General features: G+C 48.6%; 1 protein-coding gene across 3 annotated transcripts; it reads left to right on the forward strand.

Annotated features, from left to right (window-relative positions):
• Positions 1-3858: 3858 nt before the first annotated feature.
• dyrk2 (dual-specificity tyrosine-(Y)-phosphorylation regulated kinase 2) lies at positions 3859-26490 on the forward strand. 3 transcript variants are annotated; one of them, XM_084199821.1, is made up of 3 exons: positions 3859-4343; positions 5038-5168; positions 22568-26490. In XM_084199821.1, the coding sequence occupies exons 1-3, from the start codon at positions 4304-4306 to the stop codon at positions 24200-24202; spliced, it is 1806 nt and encodes a 601-aa protein (XP_084055947.1). In that variant the 5' UTR covers positions 3859-4303; the 3' UTR covers positions 24203-26490. The 3 variants fall into 3 exon arrangements, with proteins under 3 accessions (XP_084055947.1, XP_084055948.1, XP_084055949.1); XM_084199822.1 differs by lacking the exon at positions 3859-4343 and adding an exon at positions 4368-4659; XM_084199823.1 differs by lacking the exons at positions 3859-4343; positions 5038-5168 and adding an exon at positions 17059-17146.
• Positions 26491-27122: the final 632 nt, after the last annotated feature.

A 27122-nucleotide genomic window follows, 5' to 3' on the forward strand; every position in this document is an offset into this window, starting at 1 on the left:
TATAGCTGCGTTCCAAATGGCACCCTACTCCCTATATAGTGCACTACATTTGACCAGAGCCTTATGGTGCCATTTGGGACGTAACCAATCCCTCTTCCTCCCCACAGGACTCCTTGCCTGGTAACCCTCCCTCTTCCTCCCAGCAGGTCTCCTTGCCTGGTAACCCTCCCTCTTCCTCCCCTCAGGTCTCCTTGCTTGGTAACCCTCCCCCTTCCTCCCCACAGGTCTCCTTGCTTGGTAATCCTTCCCTCTTTCTCCCCACAGGTCTCCTTGCTTGGTAACCCCTCCCCCTTCCTCCCCACAGGTCTCCTTGCTTGGTAACCCTCCCTCTTCCTCCCCACAGGTCTCCTTGCTTGGTAACCCTCCCTCTTCCTCCCAGCAGGTCTCCTTGCCTGGTAACCCTCCCTCTTCCTCCCCTCAGGTCTCCTTGCTTGGTAACCCTCCCCCTTCCTCCCCACAGGTCTCCTTGCTTGGTAATCCTTCCCTCTTTCTCCCCACAGGTCTCCTTGCTTGGTAACCCCTCCCCCTTCCTCCCCACAGGTCTCCTTGCTTGGTAACCCTCCCTCTTCCTCCCCACAGGTCTCCTTGCTTGGTAACCCATCCCTCTTCCTCCCCACAGGTCTCCTTGCTTGGTAACCCCTCCCTCTTCCTCCCCACAGGTCTCCTTGCTTGGTAACCCTCCCTCTTTCTCCCCACAGGTCTCCTTGCTTGGTAACCCACCCCTCTTCCTCCCAGCAGGACTCCTTGCTTGGTAACCCTCCCTCTTCCTCCCAGCAGGTCTCCTTGCTTGGTAACCCTCCCTCTTCCTCCCAGCAGGTCTCCTTGCTTGGTAACCCTCCCTCTTCCTCCCAGCAGGACTCCTTGCTTGGTAACCCTCCCTCTTCCTCCCCACAGGTCTCCTTGCTTGGTAACCCACCCCTCTCCCTCCCAGCAGGTCTCCTTGCTTGGTAACCCTCCCTCTTCCTCCCAGCAGGACTCCTTGCTTGGTAACCCACCCCTCTTCCTTCCCACAGGTCATGTTGCTTGGTAATCCTTCCCTCTTTCTCCCCACAGGTGTCGTTGCTTGGTAACCCATCCCTCTTTCTCCCCACAGGTCTCGTTGCTTGGTAACCCATATCTACAACCACGCCATAGGCATTGTGAGGTAACTTGAAAAGCATTGGGTGTTTGAAGAAGAGGCTGGGGAGCGTGAGAGATCAAATATCCTTCCTTATTGATCACAGCTCCTTAAGTTTCCTGAGTGGAATGAACCAACTGTCATCAAAATCATCCTATAACAACTGCTCCTATTCCTATAGTAATAAAGTCATATACTACTAATACCTAGACTAGGTCATGTAATGACTACACAGATAGGAGATTGACTTGGTGTCTGGATGAGTGAAGGAAGTTGCATTGATTCACAACTGCCAGGCAAATGATCATCAGAGCATGCAAATACCTCAACCCGTTGGCCGTCCAAACCTCTTGCAGTCCAGTGAGTCTGCCGTTCCTGCTTGGCTTTACACTAGTCAGTACTGGGTCTGTCAACACTAGTCAGTACTGGGTCTGTCAACACTTGTCAGTACTGGATCTGTCAACACTAGTCAGTACTGGGTCTGTCAACACTAGCGTTCAATTCCATCCAAGCCATGGAACAGATATAGATTCCGAAGTGCTGTGAGTTGCACACACACACACACACACACAGTCTTGCGCAGCTAACCTTGTGGGGACATACAATTCAGTCCCATTCAAAATCCTATTTTCCCTAAACCTAAACCTAACCCTAACCTGTACCCTTACCCTAACCCTAACCCTAACCCTAACCTTAACCCTAACCCTAAACCTAACCCTAGCTCCTAACGCTAACCCTAAAACTAACCCTATCTCCTAACCCTAACCCTAAACCTAATTCTAACCATAACACTAATTCTAACCTTAATCCTAAACCCCCTAGAAATAGCATTTGACCTTGTAGGAACCAACTAAATGTCCCCAGTTGGTAAACATTTACTTGGTTTACTATTCTTGTGGGGACTTCTTGTCCCCACAAGTATAGTTAAACACGTCCACACACACACACACACACACACACACACACACACACACACAAACACACAGCTCACGAGGCCCAGCCACGGCCTTAACAATGCACCACGGTCCTCATTATGCGTGCATACTGCTTCAGTTCACAGCATGAACAGCAGTACTTCAGCCACATGCCTGCATAAATGGCCATTACATTTCACTTGGTTTCAAACGCAATGTTTTGTATTATTACAGCCAATAGTGATTGCACACTCCCACTGGCTTGTGAACACTGGTGTGTCAAACGCATGCCGCTTCTCTTTTTATTTCCTGGTTGCTTCAGGCTCTCAGGCTCTCTGCTGTTGATTTGCATGATGCAAATGAGCAAAATGCCAGATATGGGTCTCTACTCTGAATCAGAGGGACAACATGCCAGTGTGTATGGAAGGATCTAATTGCTTTTATTTTTACTTTCAGAGGCCTCACACGTGTGCGTGTGTGTGTGTGTGTGTGTGTGTGTGTGTGTGTGTGTGTGTGTGTGTGTGTGTGTGTGTGTGTGTGTGTGTGTGTGTGTGTGTGTGTGTGTGTGTGTGTGTGTGTGTGTGTGTGTGTGTGTGTGTGTTTAGTTCTGAATCCTGACTCCTGTATGGTCAGGGCTGAGACTGGGAGTAGACGTTATAGCAGCTAAGCCCTCTTGTCAGCACATTGGTCCATTCCACCAAGCTTCAATCCACAGTTCACTTCACTTGGGGAATATTGCAGTAGTTTGCAGCCAGCCAGACATACTCCATGCCGTATTTTCAAGGTAGGCTACAAAAAAATAAAAAATAAAAACAGCATTAATGCAGTACTAATAAAAATGCATCAATACAGATTTGTAAATGCTTTGCACTTAAATTGCACTCTAGCTCAAATCGAATCAGAGTGTATTTGTCACGTGCACAGGAAACAGCGGGAGTGAACAGTACAGTGAAACGCTTTCTTGTGTGAGCTCTGCCTTAACAATGCAATTACACTAAAAATCACCAAAAAGAAATGCACACCTGAATAAACAAGTACAGGGGAATATTAGACAGGTCAGTATCAGTAACCAACCAATGCAAGGGATAGCAGTAGGCCTGTGAGAATGAACAACACAACGGTTTGGTAAAAGTTGATGAACTGAACATGTGTAAATACAATGTCATGAATCTGGAACAGGTTAAACACAGTTTTACCTCTCTGCAGTCTGAAATACCTATAACTAAAAACGCTAATGAGAGAGTCTGCGTTCTAAAAGCGCATTGTTCAAGTAATGGACAATAGGGGATTTAAGTTGTTGTTGTTGTCTGAAGAGAATGCATGTTGAAGTCCATTGTGTGGTTCCTGGAGGCCTCATTATGGGCTTGTAGGACATTGTTATTAGACATATACTGGTTCAGTGGGGCACCAAAGTACAGTAGAGTATTATATGTGGATAGGGCTATATGGACTTTTCTGATGACCTGCAAACCGATATTTAATTTCAGAATTTGTAAACATTTGGTTAGGGTTTGCGGGGTCAAGTGTTTGGTTAAAGGTTAGGGTTAAAGGTAAAGTTCAGTTTTAGATTTGGGATAGTCGCACACGTCAGATTAGTCCTTATAGCCCTTCCTATCACATGTTGTACTAATTAATGGGCTGGTTGGGTTTGGGTTAAGTGATCACCAAGTGACAGATGCAGGCTGTCTGTCTGTTCCTGCTGGAGCATAGGCTGGTTGGGCATCGCCAGTTTACCAACCGGACCAACCACATCTCACCGTCATTAGTGAGGGAGAGAACGAGAGCGAGACAGAGAGAGGGAGAGGGAGAGGGAGAGAGAGAGAGAGAGAGAGAGAGGGTGGATGAGAGCAAGGACGATAGATAAGGAGAAGACTACACCCAAACTTGTTGACCGACTATGTAATTACTGTGTATGTGAGAGAAAATGGTGCCGCTCCTGTTGCAACTAACTTTCGAATGTTGCTGGTGTTGAAGAAACACTGTGAGCTTTTTTATTTATTATTATTTCTTGTTCTGCAGTAGCCTAGTGCGGGATCATTTTTTGCATCTATCGGTTCGTGTTTTTTTGAGGTTGCATTTCCAAGCGATGGTGGCAGCAGAAGCAACATTTCGGCTGGTGTTTGTGGAAGCCTTTCCAGCTTTGCAGAGTTGCGGGTTGAGAATGCAAGACTGGATGTAGCTGATTGGAGTAGCGAAATTGGTGATCACACAGCGGAGTGGGAGGAGGGGAGATTCTGAAGTGGGTTTTTCTGTGTGTGGCTCTCCAGCGGCCATGTTATCCAAGAAACCGTGCGCTGCCGTCTACCCAACTGGTAAGGAACAACAATATGGATCCCAACGGGCTGAACAATACGGTTAAACTCACGTTGATTGACCGTGTATCGCCGGCGGAATATTGTTGATGGATATATTTTTTGCGCTTTGTCAGTTCCTTTGTAACAAGTGTATTACACGTTTACGCCTAGTCTGCTTCGGGTTTTCCCCTGGTCTGATGGCGAGGGGGTAGCCTTTCCTAAAATAACATATCCGTGCTCTATGTTTTGAGCAGTTAATGGCGATACAGTCTGTTTGTTTTTTTTGTTCTCTAAAGCATGAAGTGGGCTGTTTGAAAAACCAAGTCAAATGCTGGTGTGTTATTTATCCCCATATGACAGTATGTGTGTCAGATAGATCACAAGCGCTGGCTATGTTTTTTTTCCCCGACCTCTGTAGGCTACACGACCATGGGGCGCAAAAGGATCTACAACCAGGGTCGCCTACATTCTGGCGATCATTAATTATGGAATTAAGCTACCTGTTTGCCGAAGCCATTGTCGCAAGAAGGATTTACACCTAAAGCGACCCCCCCAATGCCTGCTTAAAAGACTATCCTTAAAAGGGATTATGGCAGAGTCCATAGCCTACTTTATAGCCTACTAACACTGAGGTAGCCTGTTGTAGCCTATGTGGGTAAATAGGCCTATTCAGAGTAATCTCATTTCGTGTGTCATTTTGTACGATCTTCAGGCAAAGGGGGTGAGATCTGCCAGCTACAGTCTTCCCCCGGAATCGGAGTCGGGGGTCCCCGGGCCGGAGCAGCGACAGACCCGCCGTCGCCCGTCACACTACCACCCCTCAGGAATATCAACTCGCTCACGGTACGTAGCCTAACGGAGCCCTGTTTGCCTGTGGGTTTACTGTGGACTAAATATCTGGTTCTTATTATAATAATAATAGTGTGTACCTGTTGCCTATTGCAATGGATATTGTAGTTTCATTTAAATTGTGCATCGCTTACCTATAGGTAATAGAGACCGTGGATGGACTCCAACTACTGACATGGTTGTTACAATGTAGCGCCGTGGTTCGTTTTAGATCCAGCTACGTGCAGTAATGTAACAAGTTGTCCTGCCACACTGTCAATTGAGGTGTACATTTTTGGGCATAGCGCGTGTAGGGTACAGCAGGCCACACATAGATAGCGAGCTGTATCATTTCGTCCTAGATAACGCTTACGGTAGCCTATGTGTGCATATTTTTGTTGTTTACGACAGTGGAAGGGTGAAGGGTGTTCGCTCTTTACGGGCGCTATAACTTTTATGACGATCGTAACAGACTGCATGGGCTACATTACAAGCTTGGGGCTGTAGATAGCCTACTCGGGAATAAGGCATTGGTTTTAGGTGTTGCAAATTACAAACCCAGGCACCATATTTTGGAATCGTTTTTTTTTTGTGTGTGTGTATGCCTACAGGGTTGTTGAGTTGATACTCAGTGTGGGGGTGTTAGAATGTTGTCAGACTGATAGAGAATGTGTGGTCACACGGTAAGAAGCCATGGCCCAGTGTATTGCGTGCTGTTGTTGTGTGGGGGGATGGGTAGGCAACGAGTCCCTTCCTCCCTGCTCGGCTTGGAACAGCACACGGAGGGACAGATCTGAAGCACTCCGAAACAGAACCTTGACAGTGAATATGAGTTTGCCTGCTGTAGAGAAGAAGAAAAAAAAAGAGACCGTTTTATTTATTGTCACGATACTCAAGTTGTCAAAGATGATCAAGTAGCAGAGGCTATATGTCTTGGAGGTTGAAACACCTCTTACTGTGTGCAGTGTAGGTAGCTACAGTAAGCCAACTGACTTAGCCTACCTAATGTTTTGCACGTGTTTTCAGACAGATATGAACCTCCCTTTCTCAATGGATACGTTTACCAAAATGTAAACATGAAATGATATTGTAATGTTTTAATACCGGTGGATAGTTAGTCCAGCAGTCTCTATAAGCTCTATAAACTAATGGAGGAGTTGGACTCTAGCTACGTAAAGGAGGAGCCTCCATTCCTTAATTTAGCCCTTCCTTCAAATAGCTGTAAATATAGACTCAGCCAGGAGGACGAGCTCAGACTCTCACCAGCTCAGCAGCTTTCTCCTGCTAGAGAATTTTATTGGGCCGTGTGTTTATCTTGAACTGTGATTTATGAAAATCAAATGAGAGAGGGGGGATTTCTATTGGTCCTTCCTGAAATAGCCCCAGGGTCAATGTTGTTAAGTTGTAAATAAACCACGGCCATATTTCTCACCAGTCTCTGTCTCTGTGCTGTGAGGAACGGACATATTTCTCACCAATCCCTGTCTCTGTGCTGTGAGGAAGGGACATATTTCTCACCAATCCCTGTCTCTGTGCTGTGAGGAACGGACATATTTCTCACCAATCCCTGTCTCTGTGCTGAGGGCAGGTATAATCAATGGTCATGTATCTAACGCCACTGTTCTCTGAGTACTGATACTATTTAATCGGGTTATTTGATTGATTTGTTGATTGTCAGGTTCATACAGGGTTAGGTGTAATAACAATGTTGTGTCTTGTCATAAAATGTGTAGATTGTATCATAAATTCACCACTCTCTGATATACTAAATGATTTACCTCTAGTAATCCAAAAACAAGTACATAGATTTGACCGACTCTGCAAAACTAACTTTAACTGGGGAAAAAATTGGTGCCCTTCCCAAAACAATTGTGAGACAATATGAAAGTGAAATATGCTAACAATCAGTAGTCTAAACAAAGAATGCTGCGACTTAATGCAGCCGGTTGCTGGAATCATGTTATTGTGGCTACGCTTCCAGTCAGGCCTGTCGTTTGTTCAAGTAGTCCTGGTGTCCATTCCAGTGGCTACGCTTCCAGTCAGGCCTGTCGTTTGTTCAAGTAGTCCTGGTGTCCATTCCAGTGGCTACGCTTGCTGTCAGGCCTGTCGTTTGTTCAAGTAGTCCTGGTGTCCATTCCAGTGGCTACGCTTCCTGTCAGGCCTGTCGTTTGTTCAAGTAGTCCTGGTGTCCATTCCAGTGGCTACGCTTCCTGTCAGGCCTGTCGTTTGTTCAAGTAGTCCTGGTGTCCATTCCAGTAGCTACGCTTCCAGTCAGGCCTGTCGTTTGTTCAAGGAGTCCTGGTGTCCATTCCAGTAGCTACGCTTGCTGTCAGGCCTGTCGTTTGTTCAAGTAGTCCTGGTGTCCATTCCAGTGGCTACGCTTCCTGTCAGGCCTGTCGTTTGTTCAAGTAGTCCTGGTGTCCATTCCAGTGGCTACGCTTCCTGTCAGGCCTGTCGTTTGTTCAAGTAGTCCTGGTGTCCATTCCGGTGGCTACGCTTCCTGTCAGGCCTGTCGTTTGTTCAAGTAGTCCTGGTGTCCATTCCAGTGGCTACGCTTCCTGTCAGGCCTGTCGTTTGTTCAAGTAGTCCTGGTGTCCATTCCAGTGGCTACGCTTCCTGTCAGGCCTGTCGTTTGTTCAAGTAGTCCTGGTGTCCATTCCAGTGGCTATGCTTCATGTCAGGCATGTCGTTTGTTCAAGTAGTCCTGGTGTCCATTCCAGTGGCTACGCTTCCTGTCAGGCCTGTCGTTTGTTCAAGTAGTCCTGGTGTCCATTCCAGTGGCTACGCTTCCTGTCAGGCCTGTCGTTTGTTCAAGTAGTCCTGGTGTCCATTCCAGTGGCTACGCTTCCTGTCAGGCATGTCGTTTGTTCAAGTAGTCCTGGTGTCCATTCCAGTGGCTACGCTTCCTGTCAGGCCTGTCATTTGTTCAAGTAGTCCTGGTGTCCATTCCAGTGGCTACGCTTCCTGTCAGGCCTGTCGTTTGTTCAAGTAGTCCTGGTGTCCATTCCAGTGGCTACGCTTCCTGTCAGGCCTGTCGTTTGTTCAAGTAGTCCTGGTGTCCATTCCGGTGGCTACGCTTCCTGTCAGGCCTGTCGTTTGTTCAAGTAGTCCTGGTGTCCATTCCAGTGGCTACGCTTCCTGTCAGGCCTGTCGTTTGTTCAAGTAGTCCTGGTGTCCATTCCAGTGGCTACGCTTCCTGTCAGGCCTGTCGTTTGTTCAAGTAGTCCTGGTGTCCATTCCAGGCAGGCCACTGGCGGTAACAGTTGCTCCATGTGGTACAGACAGTCATTGTTATCCAGAGAGGAGGGGGACAGAGACACAATAAGGTCACATGTTCAGTTGTTATTATTAGTGGTGTAATTGGGCTGTCTAATGCTGTCAAGGTTGCTTAGCTCTCTGTCCGCTCAGTTATTGAGTGTTCTGTTGCTTCTCCTGTTTGTCCTGAACTGAACTAACCTCATTAGCGTTTGACACAAAGACATCTGTTCTGGAAGCAGAACCTCTACAACACAGAGAGGTGACGAAGCAAAGCCTCTTAGTGGACCACAACGCTGGGAGCAAAAACGCAGCTTTCCTCCCAAATGGCCCCCTATATAATGCACTACCTTTGACCAAGGCCCATAGGGCTATAAATGAGAATAGGGCCACATCTGAGACGTATTTGCAGTCAGAGATGATCGCTCTCTTTTTCTTGGGACGCTGGGGTTGGTAAGGGGGTGTGATAAGTGACTGTGGTACCTCTCAGCCGTCTGCAGAGAGCTGGGTCGTGTGTGTGTGCGTGTTTTGGGCTACAGACCAGTGGTGTCCCGTCCTCTGCAGCTGTCGTCCGTGCTACCCTCACCCTGACCCCCCCCCCCCCCCCCCCACACACACACACACACACATGTCGCCATCATGTCCCCATCAACCTGCCAAGACAAAGGACACGTATTAAAAAGGCTGCATTTTGAGACACGCACACTGTAGATTGTGTCAGAGGCAACAATAAATGCCTGATAATTTCACAGACACGCTAGTTGAACATTTTAGTACGTTTTTATTTTTTATAACATGAGAATAATAATGTTGTTCGAGTTGTCCTGGTGCTGTAGAACAGACCATCTGTAGCCCACAGTTTCTCTCTCTCCCTCAACAGACGTTTAATACGTCGTTATGGTCATTCAGGATATCCGGGATCTCATGGTTGACATGGTGGAAGCATTTTTAGCTCCCCCACCCTGAGTCCTGTTCCATAGTGCAGAGACTAGCTGAGAACCACCCTGAGTCCTGTTCCATAGTGCAGAGACCAGCTGAGAACCACCCTGAGTCCTGTTCCATAGTGCAGAGACCAGCTGAGAACCACCCTGAGTCCTGTTCCATAGTGCAGAGACCAGCTGAGAACCACCCTGACTCCTGTTCCATAGTGCAGAGACCAGCTGAGAACCACCCTGAGTCCTGTTCCATAGTGCAGAGACCAGCTGAGAACCACCCTGAGTCCTGTTCCATAGTGCAGAGACCAGCTGAGAACCACCCTGAGTCCTGTTCCATAGTGCAGAGACCAGCTGAGAACCACCCTGAGTCCTGTTCCATCGTGCAGAGACCAGCTGAGAACCACCCTGAGTCCTGTTCCATCGTGCAGAGACCAGCTGAGAACCACCCTGACTCCTGTTCCATAGTGCAGAGACCAGCTGAGAACCACCCTGACTCCTGTTCCATAGTGCAGAGACCAGCTGAGAACCACCCTGAGTCCTGTTCCATAGTGCAGAGACCAGCTGAGAACCACCCTGAGTCCTGTTCCATAGTGCAGAGACCAGCTGAGAACCACCCTGACTCCTGTTCCATAGTGCAGAGACCAGCTGAGAACCACCCTGAGTCCTGTTCCATAGTGCAGAGACCAGCTGAGAACCACCCTGAGTCCTGTTCCATAGTGCAGAGACCAGCTGAGAACCACCCTGAGTCCTGTTCCATAGTGCAGAGACCAGCTGAGAACCACCCTGAGTCCTGTTCCATAGTGCAGAGACCAGCTGAGAACCACCCTGAGTCCTGTTCCATAGTGCAGAGACCAGCTGAGAACCACCCTGAGTCCTGTTCCATAGTGCAGAGACCAGCTGAGAACCACCCTGACTCCTGTTCCATAGTGCAGAGACCAGCTGAGAACCACCCTGACTCCTGTTCCATCGTGCAGAGACCAGCTGAGAACCACCCTGAGTCCTGTTCCATAGTGCAGAGACCAGCTGAGAACCACCCTGAGTCCTGTTCCATAGTGCAGAGACCAGCTGAGAACCACCCTGAGTCCTGTTCCATAGTGCAGAGACCAGCTGAGAACCACCCTGAGTCCTGTTCCATAGTGCAGAGACCAGCTGAGAACCACCCTGAGTCCTGTTCCATAGTGCAGAGACCAGCTGAGAACCACCCTGAGTCCTGTTCCATAGTGCAGAGACCAGCTGAGAACCACCCTGAGTCCTGTTCCATAGTGCAGAGACCAGCTGAGAACCACCCTGAGTCCTGTTCCATAGTGCAGAGACCAGCTGAGAACCACCCTGACTCCTGTTCCATAGTGCAGAGACCAGCTGAGAACCACCCTGAGTCCTGTTCCATAGTGCAGAGACCAGCTGAGAACCACCCTGACTCCTGTTCCATAGTGCAGAGACCAGCTGAGAACCACCCTGAGTCCTGTTCCATAGTGCAGAGACCAGCTGAGAACCACCCTGAGTCCTGTTCCATAGTGCAGAGACCAGCTGAGAACCACCCTGAGTCCTGTTCCATAGTGCAGAGACCAGCTGAGAACCACCCTGAGTCCTGTTCCATAGTGCAGAGACCAGCTGAGAACCACCCTGAGTCCTGTTCCATAGTGCAGAGACCAGCTGAGAACCACCCTGAGTCCTGTTCCATAGTGCAGAGACCAGCTGAGAACCACCCTGAGTCCTGTTCCATAGTGCAGAGACCAGCTGAGAACCACCCTGAGTCCTGTTCCATCGTGCAGAGACCAGCTGAGAACCACCCTGAGTCCTGTTCCATAGTGCAGAGACCAGCTGAGAACCACCCTGAGTCCTGTTCCATCGTGCAGAGACCAGCTGAGAACCACCCTGAGTCCTGTTCCATAGTGCAGAGACCAGCTGAGAACCACCCTGAGTCCTGTTCCATAGTGCAGAGACCAGCTGAGAACCACCCTGACTCCTGTTCCATAGTGCAGAGACCAGCTGAGAACCACCCTGAGTCCTGTTCCATAGTGCAGAGACCAGCTGAGAACCACCCTGAGTCCTGTTCCATAGTGCAGAGACCAGCTGAGAACCACCCTGAGTCCTGTTCCATAGTGCAGAGACCAGCTGAGAACCACCCTGAGTCCTGTTCCATAGTGCAGAGACCAGCTGAGAACCACCCTGAGTCCTGTTCCATAGTGCAGAGACCAGCTGAGAACCACCCTGAGTCCTGTTCCATAGTGCAGAGACCAGCTGAGAACCACCCTGAGTCCTGTTCCATAGTGCAGAGACCAGCTGAGAACCACCCTGAGTCCTGTTCCATAGTGCAGAGACCAGCTGAGAACCACCCTGAGTCCTGTTCCATAGTGCAGAGACCAGCTGAGAACCACCCTGAGTCCTGTTCCATAGTGCAGAGACCAGCTGAGAACCACCCTGAGTCCTGTTCCATAGTGCAGAGACCAGCTGAGAACCACCCTGAGTCCTGTTCCATAGTGCAGAGACCAGCTGAGAACCACCCTGAGTCCTGTTCCATAGTGCAGAGACCAGCTGAGAACCACCCTGACTCCTGTTCCATAGTGCAGAGACCAGCTGAGAACCACCCTGACTCCTGTTCCATAGTGCAGAGACCAGCAGAGAACCACCCTGACTCCTGTTCCATAGTGCAGAGACCAGCTGAGAACCACCCTGAGTCCTGTTCCATAGTGCAGAGACCAGCTGAGAACCACCCTGAGTCCTGTTCCATAGTGCAGAGACCAGCTGATAACCACCCTGACTCCTGTTCCATAGTGCAGAGACCAGCTGAGAACCACCCTGAGTCCTGTTCCATAGTGCAGAGACCAGCTGAGAACCACCCTGAGTCCTGTTCCATAGTGCAGAGACCAGCTGAGAACCACCCTGAGTCCTGTTCCATAGTGCAGAGACCAGCTGAGAACCACCCTGAGTCCTGTTCCATAGTGCAGAGACCAGCTGAGAACCACCCTGAGTCCTGTTCCATAGTGCAGAGACCAGCTGAGAACCACCCTGAGTCCTGTTCCATAGTGCAGAGACCAGCTGAGAACCACCCTGAGTCCTGTTCCATAGTGCAGAGACCAGCTGAGAACCACCCTGAGTCCTGTTCCATAGTGCAGAGACCAGCTGAGAACCACCCTGAGTCCTGTTCCATAGTGCAGAGACCAGCTGAGAACCACCCTGAGTCCTGTTCCATCGTGCAGAGACCAGCTGAGAACCACCCTGAGTCCTGTTCCATAGTGCAGAGACCAGCTGAGAACCACCCTGAGTCCTGTTCCATAGTGCAGAGACCAGCTGAGAACCACCCTGAGTCCTGTTCCATAGTGCAGAGACCAGCTGAGAACCACCCTGAGTCCTGTTCCATCGTGCAGAGACCAGCTGAGAACATATAGGCATCAGGAACAGGGTGACATGCTTAACATTTCAGAACAGGGAAACAGTTTATTACCTTGGTGCTTTAAAAAGACAGACACACACACAATGTAAGCCTGTGCCTTTACATCAAGGAGGTACTGGGACTGATGTCCCCTTAACCCAGAGGACTAGTACCAGCTCTGTCCTGTCTATGTTCCAGAGCAAGGGGACTGACTGTCTCCTTAACCCAGAGGACTAGTACCAGCTCTGTCCTGTCTATGTTCCAGAGCAAGGGGACTGACTGTCTCCTTAACCCAGAGGACTAGTACCAGCTCTGTCCTGTCTATGTTCCAGAGCAAGGGGACTGACTGTCTCCTTAACCCAGAGGACTAGTACCAGCTCTGTCCTGTCTATGTTCCAGAGCAAGGGGACTGACTGTCTCCTTAACCCAGAGGACTAGTACCAGCTCTGTCCTGTCTATGTTCCAGAGCAAGGGGACTGACTCTCCCCTTAACCCAGAGGACTAGTACCAGCTCTGTCCTGTCTATGTTCCAGAGCAAGGGGACTGACTGTCTCCTTAACCCAGAGGACTAGTACCAGCTCTGTCCTGTCTATGTTCCAGAGCAAGGGGACTGACTGTCTCCTTAACCCAGACGACTAGTACCAGCTCTGTCCTGTCTATGTTCCAGAGCAAGGGGACTGACTGTCCCCTTAACCCAGAGGACTAGTACCAGCTCTGTCCTGTCTATGTTCCAGAGCAAGGGGACTGACTGTCTCCTTAACCCAGAGGACTAGTACCAGCTCTGTCCTGTCTATGTTCCAGAGCAAGGGGACTGACTGTCTCCTTAACCCAGACGACTAGTACCAGCTCTGTCCTGTCTATGTTCCAGAGCAAGGGGACTGACTGTCTCCTTAACCCAGAGGACTAGTACCAGCTCTGTCCTGTCTATGTTCCAGAGCAAGGGTCAGAGTTAGAGAGAGAGAGACAGACAGACAGACATACAACCAGCCGATTTGTTTCTTTAAAAGGCATTCCATGTCACAGTGTGCATCGGTATCTTAGCTACAGTAACAGTTAGTAGAAGATAGCTGGCTGTTAGTGTTACATCATCCTCTCTCTATACAGGGATCTGCCATCTGGTCCGAATAACAAATCAATCCACTAGGATCTGTTGAAGGAAAGCCAAGCAGCAGAAATCTTGTTTTGCCCTCATAATACAACACCACCTCCAGGAGACCAGTGTCTGTTACTGTACTCTGACACGTTCTGATGGATTAACACACAGCGACCTCTAGGTGCGCCTGAAGTGGCACCCTATTCCCTTTATAGTGCACTATAAAGTATACACACAACAGTAGTGCACTGTGTAGGGAATAGGGTGCCATTTGGGACACATGCCTAGATGAATAGAGGACGTTAGAAGGGAAATGAACTGTACAGACAGAGTAATACATCCGTTCTAAACAGCTGAATGTGTTCCCTATGGAATACCAACTGTATTGAGACAGACTCTATTCTACAGACGGGACAGTAATGGTTTGTGGAGACATAGACTCTATTCTACAGACAGGAAAATAATGGTTTGTGGAGACATAGACTCTATTCTACAGACGGGACAGTAATGGTTTGTGGAGACATAGACTCTATTCTACTGACGGGACAGTAATGGTTTGTGGAGACATAGACTCTATTCTACTGACGGGACAGTAATGGTTTGTGGAGACATAGACTATATTCTACAGACGGGACAGTAATGGTTTGTGGAGACATAGACTCTATTCTACAGACAGGACAGTAATGGTTTGTGGAGACATAGACTCTATTCTACAGACGGGACAGTAATGGTTTGTGGAGACATAGACTCTATTCTACAGACGGGACAGTAATGGTTTGTGGAGACATAGACTCTATTCTACTGACGGGACAGTAATGGTTTGTGGAGACATAGACTCTATTCTACAGACGGGACAGTAATGGTTTGTGGAGACATAGACTCTATTCTACAGACGGGACAGTAATGGTTTGTGGAGACATAGACTCTATTCTACAGACAGGACAGTAATGGTTTGTGGAGACATAGACTCTATTCTACAGACGGGACAGTAATGGTTTGTGGAGACATAGACTCTATTCTACAGACGGGACAGTAATGGTTTGTGGAGACATAGACTCTATTCTACAGACGGGACAGTAATGGTTTGTGGAGACATAGACTCTATTCTACAGACGGGACAGTAATGGTTTGTGGAGACATAGACTCTATTCTACAGACGGGACAGTAATGGTTTGTGGAGACATAGACTCTATTCTACAGACGGGACAGTAATGGTTTGTGGAGACATAGACTCTATTCTACAGACGGGACAGTAATGGTTTGTGGAGACATAGACTCTATTCTACAGATGGGACAGTAATGGTTTGTGGAGACATAGACTATATTCTACAGACGGGACAGTAATGGTTTGTGGAGACATAGACTCTATTCTACAGACGGGACAGTAATGGTTTGTGAAGACATAGACTCTATTCTACAGACGGGACAGTAATGGTTTGTGAAGACATAGACTCTATTCTACAGACGGGACAGTAATGGTTTGTGGAGACATAGACTATATTCTACAGACGGGACAGTAATGGTTTGTGGAGACATATACTATATTCTACTGACAGGACAGTAATGGTTTCTGAAGACATAGACTCTATTCTACTGACGGGACAGTAATGGTTTGTGGAGACAGACTCTATTCTACTGACAGGACAGTAATGGTTTGTGGAGACAGACTCTATTCTACTGACAGGACAGTAATGGTTTGTGGAGACATAGACTCTATTCTACAGACGGGACAGTAATGGTTTGTGGAGACATAGACTCTATTCTACAGACGGGACAGTAATGGTTTGTGGAGACATAGACTCTATTCTACAGATGGGACAGTAATGGTTTGTGGAGACATAGACTATATTCTACAGACGGGACAGTAATGGTTTGTGGAGACATAGACTCTATTCTACAGACGGGACAGTAATGGTTTGTGAAGACATAGACTCTATTCTACAGACGGGACAGTAATGGTTTGTGAAGACATAGACTCTATTCTACAGACGGGACAGTAATGGTTTGTGGAGACATAGACTATATTCTACAGACGGGACAGTAATGGTTTGTGGAGACATATACTATATTCTACTGACAGGACAGTAATGGTTTCTGAAGACATAGACTCTATTCTACTGACGGGACAGTAATGGTTTGTGGAGACAGACTCTATTCTACTGACAGGACAGTAATGGTTTGTGGAGACAGACTCTATTCTACTGACAGGACAGTAATGGTTTGTGGAGACATAGACTCTATTCTACAGACGGGACAGTAATGGTTTGTGGAGACATAGACTCTATTCTACTGACAGAACAGTAATGGTTTGTGGAGACATAGACTCTATTCTACAGACGGGACAGTAATGGTTTGTGGAGACATAGACTCTATTCTACAGACAGGACAGTAATGGTTTGTGGAGACATAGACTCTATTCTACAGATGGGACAGTAATGGTTTGTGGAGACATAGACTCTATTCTACAGACGGGACAGTAATGGTTTGTGGAGTCATATACTCTATTCTACAGACGGGACAGTAATGGTTTGTGGAGACATAGACTCTATTCTACAGACAGGACAGTAATGGTTTGTGGAGACATAGACTCTATTCTACAGACGGGACAGTAATGGTTTGTGGAGACATAGACTCTATTCTACAGACGGGACAGTAATGGTTTGTGGAGACATAGACTCTATTCTACAGACGGGACAGTAATGGTTTGTGGAGACATAGACTCTATTCTACAGACAGGACAGTAATGGTTTGTGGAGACATAGACTCTATTCTACTGACGGGACAGTAATGGTTTGTGGAGACATAGACTCTATTCTACAGACGGGACAGTAATGGTTTGTGGAGACATAGACTCTATTCTACAGACGGGACAGTAATGGTTTGTGGAGACATAGACTCTATTCTACAGACAGGACAGTAATGGTTTGTGGAGACATAGACTCTATTCTACTGACGGGACAGTAATGGTTTGTGGAGACATAGACTCTATTCTACAGACGGGACAGTAATGGTTTGTGGAGACATAGACTCTATTCTACAGACAGGACAGTAATGGTTTGTGGAGACATAGACTATATTCTACTGACAGGACAGTAATGGTTTGTGGAGGGAGAGAAGAAGGACTCTAACCATGCAGATTCAGGTTCTGAAAGGTATTGTGTGTGTGTGAGTGTGTGTGTGTGTGAGTGTGTGTGTGTGTGTGTGTGTGTGTGTGTGTGTGTGTGTGTGTGTGTGTGTCTGTGTGTAGAAGCAGTAGGACAGGGAGAATAGACAAACCCCTGCCCGAACGAAGCAACAGGATGTTGTAGAGAAAAGAAGATGCCTGCCGAGCCAGGAGGTAATCACCTTATCTACTAACGGGGGGGGGGCAGGAAACAGGAACACAGGAAATACACTAATAAGGTTCATGGTCAACATCTATAGGAAATAAGGAGCTAGATATACATAGTATTGAAGTTAGTATGAAATAATATTTCTAAAAACAACCTAAAACTTCTCTCTACGCATACTGAATGCAAAAGCATATTGTACACACTTGCTGTCCATTTCATTCTCTATGGATTTTACTAGCAAGGATCTAGCAGCATCCAACCGTTAGTTCTAGTGAATAGCCTGACCTGGTAGTTTCTAGTGAATAGTCTGACCTGGTAGTTTCTAGTGAATAGCCTGACCTGATAGTTTCTAGTGAATAGCCTGACCTGGTAGTTTCTAGTGAATAGCCTGACCTGGTAGTTTCTAGTGAATAGTCTGACCTGGTAGTTTCTAGGGAATAGCCTGACCTGGTAGTTTCTAGTGAATAGCCTGACCTGGTAGTTTCTAGGGAATAGCCTGACCTGGTAGTGAGTTTCTAGGGAATAGCCTGACCTGGTAGTTTCTAGGGAATAGCCTGACCTGGCAGTGAGTTTCTAGGGAATAGCCTGACCTGGTAGTTTCTAGTGAATAGCCTGACCTGGTAGTTTCTAGTGAATAGCCTGACCTGGTAGTGAGTTTCTAGGGAATAGCCTGACCTGGTAGTTTCTAGGGAATAGCCTGACCTGGCAGTGAGTTTCTAGGGAATAGTCTGACCTGGCAGTGAGCTGAGCACGTTGTCTATTATCTCACACTTGGCTGCTGACAGAATCACGTAGGGCTCGGCCGGGGAGAGAAGGAGCCCCTCTTCCTTATGTAACATAGAAAATGTAATTATTCGAACACAGAATGCAGTATGTCATTGACACAATGCCGAGAGAAAGAGAGAGTGAGAAAGACAGAGAGGGAGAGAGAGAGAGAGAGAGAGAGAGAGGGAGAGAGAGAGAGAGAGAGAGAGAGAGAGAGAGAGAGAGAGAGAGAGATAGAGAGAGAGAGAAAGAGAGAGACAGAGAGAGAAAGAGCGAAACAGACCAGGCAGGGATGTATTATGGTCTGTGAGGTCATCAGATATGCATCGGACCCGGGCTGGGCTGGTCAGTTATGTTATGCAGAGTAAGGGAGGGTGTGGGGCTGGCTGGGCTGGTCAGTTATGTTATGCAGAGTAAGGGAGGGTGTGGGGCTGGCTGGGCTGGTCAGTTATGTTATGCAGAGTAAGGGAGGGTGTGGGGCTGGCTGGGCTGGTCAGTTGTGTTATGCAGAGTAAGGGAGGGTGTGGGGCTGGCTGGGCTGGTCAGTTATGTTATGCAGAGTAAGGGAGGGTGTGGGGCTGGCTGGGCTGGTCAGTTATGTTATGCAGAGTAAGGGAGGGTGTAGGGCTGGCTGGGCTGGTCAGTTATGTTATGCAGAGTAAGGGAGGGTGTAGGGCTGGCTGGGCTGGTCAGTTATGTTATGCAGAGTATGGGAGGGTGTGGGGCTGGCTGGGCTGGTCAGTTATGTTATGTTATGCAGAGTAAGGGAGGGTGTGGGGCTGGCTGGGCTGGTCAGTTATGTTATACAGAGTAAGGGAGGGTGTAGGGCTGGCTGGGCTGGTCAGTTATGTTATGCAGAGTAAGGGAGGGTGTGGGGCTGGCTGGGCTGGTCAGTTATGTTATGCAGAGTAAGGGAGGGTGTAGGGCTGGCTGGGCTGGTCAGTTATGTTATGCAGAGTAAGGGAGGGTGTAGGGCTGGCTGGGCTGGGCTGGTCAGTTATGTTATACAGAGTAAGGGAGGGTGTGGGGCTGGCTGGGCTGGTCAGTTATGTTATGCAGAGTAAGGGAGGGTGTGGGGCTGGCTGGGCTGGTCAGTTATGTTATGTTATGCAGAATAAGGGAGGGTGTGGGGCTGGCTGGGCTGGTCAGCTATGTTATGCAGATTAAGGGAGGGTGTGGGGCTGGCTGGGCTGGTCAGTTATGTTATGTTATGCAGAGTAAGGGAGGGTGTGGGGCCTGGCAGGCTGGGCTGGTCAGTTATGTTATGCAGAGTAAGGGAGGGTGTGGGGCTGGCTGGGCTGGTCAGTTATGTTATGCAGAGTAAGGGAGGGTGTTGGGCTGGCTGGGCTGGTCAGTTATGTTATGCAGAGTAAGGGAGGGTGTGGGGCTGGCTGGGCTGGTCAGTTATGTTATACAGAGTAAGGGAGGGTGTAGGGCTGGCTGGGCTGGTCAGTTATGTTATACAGAGTAAGGGAGGGTGTAGGGCTGGCTGGGCTGGTCAGTTATGTTATGCAGTGTAAGGGAGGGTGTAGGGCTGGCTGGGCTGGTCAGTTATGTTATGCAGAGGAAGGGAGGGTGTAGGGCTGGCTGGGCTGGTCAGTTATGTTATGCAGAGTAAGGGAGGGTGTAGGGCTGGCTGGGCTGGTCAGTTATGTTATGCAGAGTAAGGGAGGGTGTGGGGCTGGCTGGGCTGGTCAGTTATGTTATGTTATGCAGAGTAAGGGAGGGTGTGGGGCTGGCTGGGCTGATCAGTTATGTTATACAGAGTAAGGGAGGGTGTGGGGCTGGCTGGGCTGGTCAGTTATGTTATGTTATGCAGAGTAAGGGAGGGTGTGGGGCTGGCTGGGCTGGTCAGTTATGTTATACAGAGTAAGGGAGGGTGTAGGGCTGGCTGGGCTGGTCAGTTATGTTATACAGAGTAAGGGAGGGTGTGGGGCTGGCTGGGCTGGTCAGTTATGTTATGCAGAGTAAGGGAGGGTGTAGGGCTGGCTGGGCTGGTCAGTTATGTTATGCAGAGTAAGGGAGGGTGTGGGGCTGGCTGGGCTGGTCAGTTATGTTATACAGAGTAAGGGAGGGTGTGGGGCTGGCTGGGCTGGTCAGTTATGTTATGCAGAGTATGGGAGGGTGTGGGGCTGGCTGGGCTGGTCAGTTATGTTATGTTATGCAGAGTAAGGGAGGGTGTAGGGCTGGCTGGGCTGATCAGTTATGTTATACAGAGTAAGGGAGGGTGTGGGGCTGGCTGGGCTGGTCAGTTATGTTATGCAGAGTAAGGGAGGGTGTGGGGCTGGCTGGGCTGGTCAGTTATGTTATACAGAGTAAGGGAGGGTGTGGGGCTGGCTGGGCTGGTCAGTTATGTTATGCAGAGTAAGGGAGGGTGTGGGGCTGGCTGGGCTGGTCAGTTATGTTATACAGAGTAAGGGAGGGTGTTGGCCTGGCTGGGCTGGTCAGTTATGTTATGCAGAGTAAGGGAGGGTGTGGGGCCTGGCTGGGCTGGTCAGTTATGTTATACAGAGTAAGGGAGGGTGTGGGGCTGGCTGGGCTGGTCAGTTATGTTATACAGAGTAAGGGAGGGTGTAGGGCTGGCTGGGCTGGTCAGTTATGTTATACAGAGTAAGGGAGGGTGTAGGGCTTGCTGGGCTGGTCAGTTATGTTATACAGAGTAAGGGAGGGTGTAGGGCTGGCTGGGCTGGTCAGTTATGTTATACAGAGTAAGGGAGGGTGTAGGGCTGGCTGGGCTGGTCAGTTATGTTATACAGAGTAAGGGAGGGTGTAGGGCTGGCTGGGCTGGTCAGTTATGTTATACAGAGTAAGGGAGGGTGTAGGGCTGGCTGGGCTGGTCAGTTATGTTATACAGAGTAAGGGAGGGTGTAGGGCTGGCTGGGCTGGTCAGTTATGTTATACAGAGTAAGGGAGGGTGTGGGGCTGGCTGGGCTGGTCAGTTATGTTATGTTATGCAGAGTAAGGGAGGGTGTGGGGCTGGCTGGGCTGGTCAGTTATGTTATACAGAGTAAGGGAGGGTGTAGGGCTGGCTGGGCTGGTCAGTTATGTTATACAGAGTAAGGGAGGGTGTAGGGCTGGCTGGGCTGGTCAGTTATGTTATACAGAGTAAGGGAGGGTGTAGGGCTGGCTGGGCTGGTCAGTTATGTTATACAGAGTAAGGGAGGGTGTAGGGCTGGCTGGGCTGGTCAGTTATGTTATACAGAGTAAGGGAGGGTGTAGGGCTGGCTGGGCTGGTCAGTTATGTTATACAGAGTAAGGGAGGGTGTAGGGCTGGCTGGGCTGGTCAGTTATGTTATACAGAGTAAGGGAGGGTGTAGGGCTGGCTGGGCTGGTCAGTTATGTTATACAGAGTAAGGGAGGGTGTAGGGCTGGCTGGGCTGGTCAGTTATGTTATACAGAGTAAGGGAGGGTGTGGGGCTGGCTGGGCTGGTCAGTTATGTTATGTTATGCAGAGTAAGGGAGGGTGTGGGGCTGGCTGGGCTGGTCAGTTATGTTATGCAGAATAAGGGAGGGTGTGGGGCTGGCTGGGCTGGTCAGTTATGTTATGCAGAATAAGGGAGGGTGTGGGGCTGGCTGGGCTGGTCAGTTATGTTATACAGAGTAAGGGAGGGTGTGGGGCTGGCTGGGCTGGTCAGTTATGTTATACAGAGTAAGGGAGGGTGTGGGGCTGGCTGGGCTGGTCAGTTATGTTATACAGAGTAAGGGAGGGTGTGGGGCTGGCTGGGCTGGTCAGTTATGTTATGCAGAGTAAGGGAGGGTGTGGGGCTGGCTGGGCTGGTCAGTTATGTTATACAGCAGCCAGTACTTCTAACTGATGAGGTCAACACTAAGCAAGAAGCAGACTAGTCCCCATGGGAGCTGTTCCCTTGAATCCTGTTGAGTCTGTAAATCCTGTTTGTTCACCATTGTGTCCTATTTCACAATCACAATCCTCCCGCAGAACACACACATGCACACGCACACACACAGACTCTTGATAGGCTCTTTGTAAAGCACCGTCTTTTCTGTTGATTTGGTCCAGAGCAGAGTGGGACGGGGAGTGAGAGAGTCCCCCACAGCTTCCTGTGTGATTGCGTTGTTTAGAACCAGAGGACAGTGGACTCTGAGGGGTAGATTGTCTACATACGGTAATGATAGTAAATGTTATCCTGTAAATGCTATCCCATAAATTCTGTGAAGTCACCCTAGGTGTCCCAAACACACACACACACACACACACACACACACACACACACACACGCACACACACACACTACTCCCTGCTAAGAGCCTTATCCTGCAGATCAGTACAACGGACTACATAAAGCTTTCTAAAGCTGTACTCTGTTATAGATACAACACCGCTGTCATGTGGATGCTGTAACGTAAGCCTCTATAATACATTAGCTAAAACCTGGACCAGGTGCTCCTGTCAGTGGTAGCTGGATTATATCTAGAAACACACCTTTGTGTTGGTTGGAGATGCAGTCAAATAATGTACTGTTTTCAACCCCATCAAATGTCCTGTGTTTTAGAATCGAGAATTGGCGTGCCCGACTCAATAGTTGATAAAAGTATTTGGGTGCATGGTTCAAAAGGCATATAAACTCTTTCTGTTTTCCTGCCATGTTGATGCTGTTGCTGATTCTAATGGCTTGTTGTGTCTCTCTGATCTCTTCCAGGTTGGAGGCAATAAGCACACCATGAGTGACCACACGCACGTGGGGAACCACCAACAGATCCACGTGGGGAACCACCAACAGATCCACGTTCAACAGCTGTTTGAGGAGAACAGCAACAAACGGACAGTGTTGACTGCACAGCCCAATGGGTTGACCCCCGTGGGCCGGGCAGGGCTACAGCCGCCTGACCGACAGCAGCCCGACATCACCACTAGCACGGCCCAGTGTCGGCAGGGCAGCTCAGCCTCCCTCAAGTCCACCGACGGCAAGCCCCAGCCGGCCCCCCTGACCCCGGAGCAGGCCATGAAGCAGTTCATGTCCAAACTGACAGCCTTCGAGCACCATGAGATCTTCAGCTACCCAGAGGTGTACTTCACGGGCCCCAACGCCAAGAAGAGGCCGGGGGTGATCGGGGGATCCAACAACGGAGGGTACGATGACGATCAGGGCTCCTACATCCAGGTGCCCCACGACCACGTCTCCTACCGCTATGAGGTTCTCAAGGTGATCGGCAAGGGCAGCTTCGGTCAGGTGGTGAAGGCCTACGACCACAAGGCCCACTGTCACGTGGCGCTGAAGATGGTGAGGAATGAGAAGAGGTTCCACCGCCAGGCGGCTGAGGAGATCCGGATCCTGGAGCACCTGAGGAAGCAGGACAAAGACTCCACCATGAACGTGATCCACATGCTGGAGAACTTCACATTCCGTAACCACATCTGCATGACCTTTGAACTCCTCAGCATGAACCTCTATGAGCTCATCAAGAAGAACAAGTTCCAGGGCTTCAGCTTGCCGCTGGTCAGGAAGTTCGCCCACTCTATCCTGCAGTGTCTGGACTCGCTGCACAAGAACCGGATCATCCACTGTGACCTGAAGCCGGAGAACATTCTCCTGAAGCAACAGGGACGCAGTGGGATCAAGGTCATCGACTTCGGCTCCAGCTGCTACGAGCACCAGCGGGTCTACACCTACATCCAGTCTCGTTTTTACAGAGCTCCTGAGGTCATCCTGGGGTCACGCTATGGGATGCCTATTGACATGTGGAGCCTGGGCTGTATCTTAGCAGAGTTACTCACCGGCTACCCTCTCCTGCCAGGCGAGGATGAAGGGGATCAACTGGCGTGCGTCATCGAGCTGCTGGGCATGCCCTCGCAGAAGCTGCTCGATTCCTCCAAGAGAGCCAAAAACTTTGTGAGCTCCAAGGGGTACCCCCGGTACTGCACGGTGACGACCCTGCCGGACGGCTCGGTGGCGCTGAACGGGGGGCGCTCCCGCCGGGGAAAGCTGAGGGGACCCCCGGGGAGCAAGGAGTGGGTGACGGCCCTGAAAGGCTGCGACGACCCCCTGTTCCTGGACTTCATCAAGCAGTGTCTGGAGTGGGACCCGGCCCTGCGCATGACCCCCAGCCAGGCCCTTAGGCATCCCTGGCTCAGGAGGCGCTTGCCCAAACCTCCCACGGGGGACAAAACGGCGGTGAAGCGCATCACCGACGGGGGCTCTGGTGCTATCACGTCAATCTCCAAATTACCTCCCACCTCGGGCTCCACCTCCAAGATGAGGACTAACCTGGCACAAATGACGGACGCTAACGGGAACATTCAACAGAGGACAGTGTTGCCAAAACTAGTCAGTTGAAGGAACCGTAAACAACGCTAGTTCGTTGTCTAATCTAGGTGATCTTATTGCTTTTTGTTTGTTTTTTAAATGGAGATGATGATGATGTTTGTCTCTGAGAGCAAAAACAACTGGGAAGCCCAACAGTACTGCTCACAGTACTACTCACAGTACTACTCACAGTACTGCTCACAGTACTACTCACAGTACTACTCACAGTACTACTCACAGTACTACTCACAGTACTGCTCACAGTACTGCTCACAGTACTACTCACAGTACTACTCACAGTACTGCTCACAGTACTGCTCACAGTACTACTCACAGTACTACTCACAGTACTACTCAACAGTGTGGTTTTAGACAGAGGGACTGTTATGCTACTGCATTATTATTCACTACACCATGTTTTTAGCAGCTTTGTAGCAGCTTTATCTACCTATAAACAAGACGAGAACATGGAACTGGTCATCATGAAGGGAACAATGCTTTTAGGATTTTTAATCTCAGGACTGCGTGCTATGATGGGGGGCAGGCGGCTCCCATTCACACAATCTGGCCCAAGCAGAGATTGACAACATGGGCATAGAAGTGTAGAAAAAACAGAATGGGGTGGCTGGCCCACGATGAACACGTCGGTAACTAACTCATATCAGACACCCCGGAGCTATTTAATCTCTGCTTCTCTACCTTATCTGATTGATATTTTGACATTAAATAGCTGTGAGAGATAGGTGTTTTTACAAGCCAAGAAAATAGTATCCGAGATGAGGTTTTGGCAAAAGAAGTGCAAGGAGGAAAGTGGAAGTTTTTTAAGACCGTTAAGAGTTAAAGTGAGAGGTTGGACCACAGCGTGGAAACATTTGTTTACATCACAGACTATTGGTACGTGCCTAGAATTCTCTTGACATTCCTTTATAAAACCACAACTGGAAGGAGGAAAAGAGTGCAGGTTTGCCTGTTTTCACCTGTGCCAGAAACAAGGGCGCGATACACAGAATGACGTGTTCGGTCAGTTGAGGAGAGGAGAGGAATGGTATCTATCAAAATATGAGATGTCGACATAATGAATTATTAGGTGCTATTCCTTCGTACAGCTGCTGTGAACTGTACATCCTCACAGCAAAACAATGGTGCTTAAAAACATTTTCTTTAAAAAAAAAAAGTGTTTTATTTGAAAATGGATGGATAGAGGATTTTGTTTTGTTCTAGCAGATTATTGGATGATTAGAAACTAAATGTGCTGAAGTGAAGTGGCTTTGAATATTATGATGTCCTCATCAGAGAGGACTGTGTCTGTGTTGAAGGACTATGGATATTATGATGTCCTCATCAGAGAGGACTGTGTCTGTGTTGAAGGACTATGGATATTATGATGTCCTCATCAGAGAGGACTGTGTCTGTGTTGAAGGACTCTGGATATTATGATGTCCTCATCAGAGAGGACTGTGTCTGTGTTGAAGGACTATGGATATTATGATGTCCTCATCAGAGAGGACTGTGTCTGTGTTGAAGGACTCTGGATATTATGATGTCCTCATCAGAGAGGACTGCGTCTGTGTTGAAGGACTATGGATATTATGATGTCCTCATCAGAGAGGACTGTGTCTGTGTTGAAGGACTATGGATATTATGATGTCCTCATCAGAGAGGACTGTGTCTGTGTTGAAGGACTATGGATATTATGATGTCCTCATCAGAGAGGACTGTGTCTGTGTTGAAGGACTCTGGATATTATGATGTCCTCATCAGAGAGGACTGTGTCTGTGTTGAAGGACTATGGATATTATGATGTCCTCATCAGAGAGGACTGTGTCTGTGTTGAAGGACTCTGATCTAGGGTCAGGCTGGGTAGGTAGGTAGGGGTCAGTAGGTCGATAAGGTGATTACTACATGGGCATGACTGCATATACTTGAATAGAAGGTGTTCTTCAGACCCTGGGTTGTCTTGGTAATACTGAATAGAAGGTGTTCTTCAGACCCTGGGTTGTCTTGGTAATACTGAATAGAAGGTGTTCTTCAGACCCTGGGTTGTCTTGGTAATACTGAATAGAAGGTGTTCTTCAGACCCTGGGTTGTCTTGGTAATACTGAATAGAAGGTGTTCTTCAGACCCTGGGTTGTCTTGGTAATACTGAATAGAAGGTGTTCTTCAGACCCTGGGTTGTCTTGGTAATACTGAATAGAAGGTGTTCTTCAGACCCTGGGTTGTCTTGGTAATACTGAATAGAAGGTGTTCTTCAGACCCTGGGTTGTCTTGGTAATACTGAATAGAAGGTGTTCTTCAGACCCTGGGTTGTCTTGGTAATACTGAATAGACGGTGTTCTTCAGACCCTGGGTTGTCTCGGTAATACTGAATAGAAGGTGTTCTTCAGACCCTGGGTCGTCTCGGTAATACTGAATAGAAGGTGTTCTTCAGACCCTGGGTCGTCCCGGTAATACTCCAGGTTGTAGTGAAAGGCAGTTAGTGATATATAACACGTTGTTATAAAGCACACTGATGAATCAGGACTAGATTCTCCACATAAGGTTGACTCATGTAGCTTTTTGAATCGCTTAGCTTATACCTTGTTGACTGTTGCAACTATAGAGTTTGGAGTTTTATTTTGATTTGATAGTTTCTTGAATATTTTCAGTAGTGAACCATTGGGCCAATACGGGTCTCTGGCCAGAGTGTAAATTCCTAAAACGCTTGTTCCCTTGCACAGACAAAAAGTGTTCAAATATCCCCCTTTACTTTATGTGAAATTCTACCTTTGGAACAAATTCCTAAGCCTAGTAATAAAAATTTCCCAAAATGTGTTAGATCTTCAGATTTTCTAAAGTATTTGACAAAGGTTTTTATCAGTTAACCATAATCAGACTGAGGCCTCTGTAAAGCTTTGTCAAAGTTTTACTTATTTAGTTCGTATGAAAAATACTGTCAAAGAAAAGAGCCAAT

Source organism: Coregonus lavaretus (assembly GCF_964263955.1).
Source record: "Coregonus lavaretus genome assembly, contig: HAP1_SCAFFOLD_2190, whole genome shotgun sequence".
Lineage (NCBI taxonomy): Eukaryota > Metazoa > Chordata > Actinopteri > Salmoniformes > Salmonidae > Coregonus > Coregonus lavaretus.

Coding starts and splice junctions, on each gene's coding strand:
- dyrk2 (XM_084199821.1), top strand. CDS start 4,304: ATGTTATCCAAGAAACCGTGCGCTGCCGTCTACCCAACTG. Junction 4,344..5,037: donor CGCTGCCGTCTACCCAACTG/GTAAGGAACAAC, acceptor TACGATCTTCAG/GCAAAGGGGGTGAGATCTGC. Junction 5,169..22,567: donor GGAATATCAACTCGCTCACG/GTACGTAGCCTA, acceptor GATCTCTTCCAG/GTTGGAGGCAATAAGCACAC.